At 37.7% G+C, this 8,343-nt stretch overlaps 1 protein-coding gene across 1 annotated transcript; it reads left to right on the top strand.

The window, feature by feature from the left end:
- Positions 1–6,656: 6,656 nt before the first annotated feature.
- On the top strand, positions 6,657–7,535 carry LOC131054125 (uncharacterized). Its single transcript, XM_057988585.2, has one exon. The coding sequence runs from the start codon at positions 6,693–6,695 to the stop codon at positions 7,239–7,241; it is 549 nt and encodes a 182-aa protein (XP_057844568.2). The 5' UTR covers positions 6,657–6,692; the 3' UTR covers positions 7,242–7,535.
- The last annotated feature ends 808 nt before the right edge of the window (positions 7,536–8,343 follow it).

The raw sequence follows: 8,343 nt of genomic DNA, 5'->3' as shown, positions 1-8,343 counted from the left end.
CCAACAACATTCACCGGCAAATAGTAAACTGTACAAACAGTTACCGATATATGGTTAACCGACAAGATATAATGTTCACCGGTACCTGCATTGACATGGAAGACACTTGGTAATGTCGAAGACATCATGTGGACACTTTACTTTGAAGTAATAATCATTGGTATATTCTCATTTGCATATTTGCTTTTACCAGCAAATAGGTCCAGGTTATCTAGGGTTACATCGACAGGTTTATCTTTTCCAGATTAGCATGGCATGCTATGGAGATGATTTATTATTGTTGTAAATGCATTAAGCTGACATGTTCAATCGGTTATTGCATCAGATATTGTATTGTTTGTAAAATGTTTTTATTGTAATATCTTGTAGAGCCGACCTACTAAAATTGGTCTTAGGGTATGGTATAAATGTAAGATCTTATTTGTAAGATCAAATGTAGAATGTGAAAAAAGATCTAAGGAAAGGTATATGCGAGATCAAGCAAGGATATACACGAAGACATCATTTGAAGGTGAAGTTAGGTTTTTGTAGAAGCATATCAGCATTACACCGGTACTAAATCTAGCATATGAAGATGCTATTTTGTGCAGTACATTCTCATTGGATTTAACCATCCAACTGTAGTCAGTGTGACTCCCATTTGTGATTGAGCAGTGAGCTCTAGGCTGTTGGCCTTTCTGCATGTGCATACCCCTCTTTGTACACTTACTATCTGTAGTAGTATCATCTGATTGTGGGTAAGGTTTCCCACTGTGGTTTTTCCCCTTACAGGGTTTCCACGTACAAATATTGGTGTCATGTGTAGTGGATGACTTTGTGCTTATGTTTCATGCATTAATTCTTACCGGTACAACAATTTTCTGTTAACATTGTCCACCGGCACACTTAACTAATTTACCGGTATTAAGCATTAAGTTGGTTAATAAGTTTTTGGTTTGAATTTATTAGACAACTGATTCACCCCCCCCTCTCAGTTGTCTCCGAGACCTACATCTAAGTCTGTAGATGAAAAGGAATACAGGTCAATGATTGGCAAATTACACTATGTTGTTCACAGTCGACCGGATATTGCCCATGCAGTTGGTATTGTTGCTAGATTTCAGAAGAATCCAAAGAAGGCACATCTGATGGTAACCAAAAGAATTTTTAGATATTTGAAAGGTACTGTTGACTATGGGTTATGGTATCTATATGGTGGAAATTTTGATTTGAAAGCATACACAGATGTTGATTGGGCAGGAAATATTGATGACCAAAAAAGTGCTACTGGTGGAGCATTCTTTCTAGAAGGAAGACTAGTTTCATGGAGTAGTAAAAAGCAGAGTTGTACCTCACAATCTACTGCTGAAGTTGAGTATGTAGTAGCTTATATGAATTGCACACAATCTATGTGGATGAGACACATTTTGGAAGGTTTGAAGATGGAAATCTCAGAACCAATAAAGATTTTGTGTGATAATACAAGTGCAATAAACATTTCAAAAAATCTTGTTTTGCATGCAAGGACTAAGCACATTGAATTAAAATATCACTTCTTGAGGGAAAAAGTTCAAAGTAAAGATGTTATCTTGGAGTATATTTCTACCAAGGAGCAGCTTGCAAATATCTTTGCCAAACCTCTTCCTAAGACCACTTTCGAGTATCTTAGAAGTCAATTGGGGGTTGTCCCTCTTCATGAAGTTAGTTGAGCATGATGCTGATTGCATCAGTCCTTGAACCACTTGCAGAATTTAACATGGATTGACGAAGAAGTGGATGTATTCCACAGGGGGAGCATCAAGTTGTAGAATGATGTTGATGGACAGTGAGAGCAGAATTACATTTTCTTTTTACTTTCACTTTGGCATTACTGTAAAAGGGGGAGAAGAATTATGTGTCTGATTAGGTAAACCAGTAGCAGGTTGAAGACAAACAACAACAAGGTGAATACTTGGTTTAAATGTAAATCGGGATTCCTATTCACCAATCTTAGCAACAATCAGAGGTGTTGATATTTGTATTGCCATCAATGCCAAAGGGGGAGATTGTTGGCATTTTGCTTAGAGATTGCATTAATGATATGAGGTCATTAATGTCAATTGAACCAGTAATAGTATTCATGTTATTGCTGATATTGTTGTTTTTGATATTGGCTAGTAATCGGTAAGAAGAGATTTGTGGAAGATGTTGTAAACCGGTAAGTAAAGTTTGTGAGTTGAACTGGTGTAAAGGGTTAAACCTTTCTAAGCAATGTAACTGGTAAACCCTATCGGCTGTTAAACCCTAACCGATCAAATTTGTTGGTTTATTATCTGATAAGCAGTAATGATGAAGACACGTGTGATCATTGTATAAGGATAAGTTCAAATTGTTTTGGTGCGTTTGTTTTTTGTCTAGGGAAGGAGAAAAGTGGATTGCATCTAATGCATAGCGCGTGATGAGTTACAAAGTCCGATGAAGCGGTGATCATGGAGTGGTTGAAATTTTCTTGAAGAATATGAAGAGATTGTCATGATTTCTAATGGTCAAGATTGTACCGACTTGTTTGTAATCTCGATGATGACAATTAGTATTTTGTTGTGTTACCGACCTAACTGATTTGTATTTAAGGTCGATGAAGCTATTTGTAAAAGTTGTTGGCAAGATTGATAGAAACCTGTTGAGTGTGTAGTTGCCTAACCAGTGAATGGATCTACACTTTGAGTGAAGGTAGATTGAAGCTTAGAAGGATTTGATCAAGCAAATGTAGTGCTACTTAGACAGATCAAGAAAACCTTTTGTTTTCTAACAATTACAACAAAAGTGAAATCCCTTAACCAGGTAAGCTCTAACAAGCTTAGTTACTCATTAAATCCTCTAACAAGGTGGTCCATTACCTTGGATTCTTAAATCCTCCAGCGAGGTTACTCCTAACAGGGTATTGTGCTTTTCATCAAGGCATATTTGTAAATCCCTTAACCGGGCGATTCCTAACCGGAATTAGTTCTTAACAGGACTTATTGTAAAGCTTTAACAGGCTTGTCTCCTAGCAAAGCAAACTTTAGAAGAGTTCAGATAGCTATCCTTGTGAGTCTCATCTCACCGTGGTTTTTACCTATTTGGGTTTTCCACGTATAAACATTTGTGTCAAGTGGTGAATGCTTTTGTGGTTATGATCTTATTTGTTAATTTGGTTAACTTCTAATAAGGCATGATAAGTAGAAGCATTGAAAGATGAATATGTTGAGTTATGATTAAGCATTGTTGATGTTTACAAGATTGAAGTTGTTTACTGTTAAGTTGTCATAACATTTAAACCGGTTGATGTCAAGTATTCTTTTGAATATTGATCTTGACTGAGTTTGAGATTGGGAACTTTGTATCAGTTTTTCAATATATTGATTCACCCCCCCCCCCTCTCAGTATTCTACCGGATACTTATTCTTTCATCATACCATAAAAAATAAGGGTCACCCTTAAAAGCCTTGTTCCTGTCTGCCAGGTTGGAAAAAATAACTAGAAAATAGTTATTGGATGCCATAAGTAGCTCCATATCTCCTTCACGTTTCCAGACATGGCGTGCCCAAAACTCTAAAATAGATATAGAGAGGCGAAGACTGATAAATTTGCATATGAGAGCATGATTACACCAATATTCAACATCCTCCAAAATTTGCTCAGGTTGAATAACCAGAACTGGATGATCTTGGGATCTCTCCAAACAACCATTCACCTTTTTCATGTGAAAAGACTCTTTCAATGAAGAGACGCCTGCCCTTGATTGGGAATTACTAATGTGTTCCTTTCCACATGCATGCATCAAATGAGACGGATCCACCATATTCAGATTTCCAGAGATCATCTGAGAAGAGGATAATCCTCTATTCTCCATGGACCCAGAGAAAATACCAAAAAAAGAAAAAGAAGAGGGGCGAAAAAGCCAACCCCAAAACCCTGCACACCCCCAACAACAACCCAGAGAAGAAGAAACAAAAAAGGGTTGCAAAAAAACCCTGCAGTAGCTAGAAAACCCGACGACGGGCAAGCAAAAACCGAACCCCAGCAAGCAAGAACCCCCCCCCCCCCAGAACGAAGCAAGCAGAGCGCAGTGTTAGGGTTTCAAGCAGATCCGAAGCAAATATGAACTAACAATTATATGCAGATTTAAATACAAAAGATAAAGAAATAAAACAGGACACAGATAACACAGAGATTTAACGTGGTTCACCCAGAATGGGTTACGTCCACCATACACAGCCATCCAATCTTTCTTATTATCCAACAAAAACAGTACATCAACATTCCAATGCGTTAAGCATCCCAGCCGCTTATAACATGCGTTTTTAGGGCAACAAACAAAGTCGGCCTTTTTTAGGGTTTTATTACAATGTCGGTTTTCATCAACAAAAAAACAGCAAAAATTTTTTTCTCGGGGGCTACCGCCCCCAAACCCCCACTTTCTCGGGGGCTGCCGCCCCCGAACCCTTGCCCGGGGCTCGGCCCGGCCCCGGACCCCGGCGAGGATACGTGCTAAGTGTACAGTACTTTGCTGATCAGTCGCCACATTTCAACACGCAGGACACAGGCTAGGGCACGTCGGCCCTAGCACGACACCCATGCAAACGCAGAGCCATCCTCCAATCTATTTGATATGTAGACTCATACTTATATGATGTCACCTTGACCTCCCTCGTTGGATCCACATTAATGTTGATTGTCCTACATGTGTTTTCCCCTTTTTCCTTGTTTTTTCCTTTGCATTTTATCATGCTATGTAATTGGTTTTCTTGTCTTCTTATGATTTAAAGTTCTAGTATTAAAATCATGACTACTTTGAATATTATTATTTTCTTTTGGGGTTAGGTTCCTTGTCTGTAGTTGGTTTTTTATTATGTTTGCTTTATATTTCTTTCCTTGGGATTGTTTTTTGAATTTTTGTGCTTCCTTATCAAACTTTTAGAGTTGGTCATGTTGACATGACTATAAAATTATTTTTGAAACTATAATTGAGAGACCTTTACTTTTTTGCTTGTTGATTGTGTGCATTTGATTAATATTTAATCTTTTTTTTTCTTTTCAAGTTTTGTTTGTATTTAAGTTTGAGATTTTCCCTGATGAAGATTTTAGAATAATCCATGAAATAATGGCATTGTCATATAAGAATAATGGGGCAATGAGGATAAACTTAATGATGATCATCATGCACATATCAAGTCAAATAAATTTAGATAATTGATTATATTTGAAGAGCCTTCCCATGTATCGAAACAAGTTTTTTGGAGTGCAATCTTATATCAGACAAGGTTAAATATTTATGTGATTATCATCATATTAAGATCTCAATTGTAAAATATCATCAAATAGAAACAATAACATGCAAAAAATAGTGCATACTAAAATATAACTACAAAGCTTATATTGAGAAATAAAGAATAAATATTGGATGCCTCTTCAAAAGACAACATACTAGAGAGCAAAGCTATATTATGAAATGTGATTCAAAATAATTCTCTTTTTATTACCACACCCATATAAAGACTTCACAAAAAGAAAATAATTAATTACAAAAATGTAGAAAAAAGCTACTAAATAGAAACTTATTATCGAAACTTAAATAAATCTACACAATATAATAATATTAACTAAATAACTAAACTATGACTGAATTACAATACCTACAATAATAAAAAAATTATTAGGTAAGGGTTATTTTAATCCAAGATAGCTATATATGAACATTTGCTAATTAATCCAAGCCACAAATCTATACATGCACACTTTGAAGCGAACTATTTTTAATGAACATTGTCAAATTATACTTCCAAGATAGCTATATATGAACATTTGCTAATTAATCCAAACCACAAATCTATACAAATCAATCTAGAATAAAATATAGTTTGGATCAATGGGCCTTTAGTTTTGGTGAAGTTGAGTAGTTCTTAATGAGTTCACTAGGGATCAAGTCTTGCCGATAGCAAGGCTCAGAGATCATAAGAGATGAGGTCGACATTATTCCCAGATTAATAAAATAGGTACCCTTAAATCCTTGACTCTTACCGAAAGAGGTTTCAACCTAAGACTTACTGGATATCAAATAGCTAAAATGACCTTGGGAGTGAAGATGAACTCCATTTAAAAAAAAATTGGGCTGGAACTTGAAAGGTGCTTGCCATACTCCATCGTGGTGAGTAGTATTTGGAAAGAGTCAATGTCAATAATTTGTACTAGACCCAATGTCGCCGGGAGAAAAGGGATAATGGGCAATAATGCTCACGCTAGGTATTTTAATAACAGCTCATTATTTGTCTACCTAGAACGTGCTATTAGCTGGAAGAATCCTCGATACTGAAGCGATACTCTAGCTCTGTTTCCGATTGCCACCATTTGTGGGCCCGTCGCCGGCTTTGTTGTTCAAAACTGGTAGGCGGCCTACTGTGTTCAATTTGAAAGAGTAGATTTCAAGCAGATATTTTACCTTGCCAAAAATTTATTGCAATGGTGAATGCATAAGCATTATAAGAAATATTAACTGACAGGTAGGGTAACAGGTGGCGAATAGTTGTATTGCCTTAAATAACATGGGCCCGCCAAGGCGAGAATTGGTAGGGGAGGAAACCGAGAAAGTGGGCGTAAAGCAGTAAACTACTGAAAACTAACATCCGCCCCTGGTTTGAATAAGGCTATATATTCACATACCGATCTCTTCTCGGTTTGACACCAAAGGCAATCCAATGGCTTCTTCAAAGACCAGATCCAGCGCCCCTGTTATCCCCCTTGCCCTTCAGCGCTCCCTTTCTCCCACCCGCCATTCATTTTCCCCCTCTCTCTCCACTAAGCATTACAACTCTTCTCCTATAATCACTTTCGACTTGGCCAGATCTGTGTCGCCAAAGAGGAATCTGCAGGCTCGCTCACCGGTCCGTCCGGTTCCGCCCAAGGCCGGGCAGAGGGCAGCCGTTCCGTCTGGTTCAGCGAGGAAGATGTGCTTGTGCTCGCCTAGCAATCATCCTGGCGCGTTCCGCTGCAATCTTCATAGGAATTGCCCCTCTTCCTCTTCCTCTTCCTCCGCTTCTACCAATTCTCAGCTGCATATGCGCAGATCGGCCATGAAAAACTCGCTGGTGAGAATCGGCAGCGTTGAAGGAGGGGAATGGATGAAGAAAGCACTTTCTGCACTCATCCGGCCCTCCTCTCATCAAGTACGAAGGAGAACGTCGTTCCAGCCGCAGCGTAGCAGGCTCCGCCATATGACGACGGCAGAAGATGCGGCCATTTCCTGAGGTCTCGACCGTAGCCTGCTTTACGCAACTTACGCTTTGCTCGGTCGAGGAAAGCGCCACGGCAGCACAGCGGCGCGCGGCCTTTTGATGTTCTGCTTAGGGTTTGGTCACATGAGTAAACTGATACAAATTCTCATTTCTTATCAAAGCCTGGTGAATTGCATCGATAGATCGGAAGAATCAGAAAAGCTAAAATGTCCGCCGAGAGAAAGAGAGAATTTTAAAAAGTTTGTAAAGTGTATATAATATTCACTTTCAATTGCATTTCCTGCCTGGCGTCAGGATTTTCAGTAATGTAGGAATAATAAAATGTTAAAACAAGTATACGATGTTAGTAAATATAATTGGTAAAATAGCAAATGCCAAATCATTCCAATGCAAACCAATACAAACCAATATTTAAGCCGACTGTTCAGAATGCCGTTTATTAACCGACGGCCTGCAAACGAATATGTTACGTACTATATGTGGGCTTGACGAATTCACGTCATATGTTACGGAGTGACCTTTATTTAATCGTCGGCCTGCAAGGAAGTCAATATGTTACGGACTATTTATTTGTAGGGTTAAAGATTGCCGTCGTGTGTTACAGAACTCCGTTTACATCCCCCAACCAAAGCCGTTTGAGTAAGGTACGCGCAGGTGGCTCTGTTCGGTGATTGAATTTTTACATTCGTTTTGTGTTTTAACGGAATATAAATTATGCCCTTTGAGAAATTAACGGCGTAATTGTTGAAGGTAGCTAACTTGTTTGCAATGTTTGTAGCGCAGGTTCGGTGGGTTGCTTTTGGCAGGTAAACCGGTCTTGTTATCAACGGGATTTAACAACTATTAAAATTGCATTGGAATTCCAGTACTAGCATATGTAATATATATATTTATTTATTTTAAAAATATATAAACAAATTATTATATTTATATTTTTTAAAAATAGTGTGAAAACTGATAGATATCATTATGAAGGCAACTAGTATACTTATATTTTTAAAAATTTATGCAAAAAATATTGATAGATATCAAATTTAAAAAAAATAAAAAATAAAAATTAAGATTCATTCTCTCTTTTGAATTCAATAGATGCAAAAACCAATATGTCTAATCA

The sequence above is a fragment of the Cryptomeria japonica genome, chromosome 5 (assembly GCF_030272615.1).
Source record: "Cryptomeria japonica chromosome 5, Sugi_1.0, whole genome shotgun sequence".
Classification (NCBI taxonomy): domain Eukaryota; kingdom Viridiplantae; phylum Streptophyta; class Pinopsida; order Cupressales; family Cupressaceae; genus Cryptomeria; species Cryptomeria japonica.
Note: the sequence above shows the minus strand (reverse complement) of the source record. Positions and strands in the feature narration are given on the sequence as shown.

Bases quoted from the DNA above. Each gene is read 5' to 3' on its own strand.
- LOC131054125 (XM_057988585.2), top strand. From the start codon at position 6,693: ATGGCTTCTTCAAAGACCAGATCCAGCGCCCCTGTTATCCCCCTTGCC.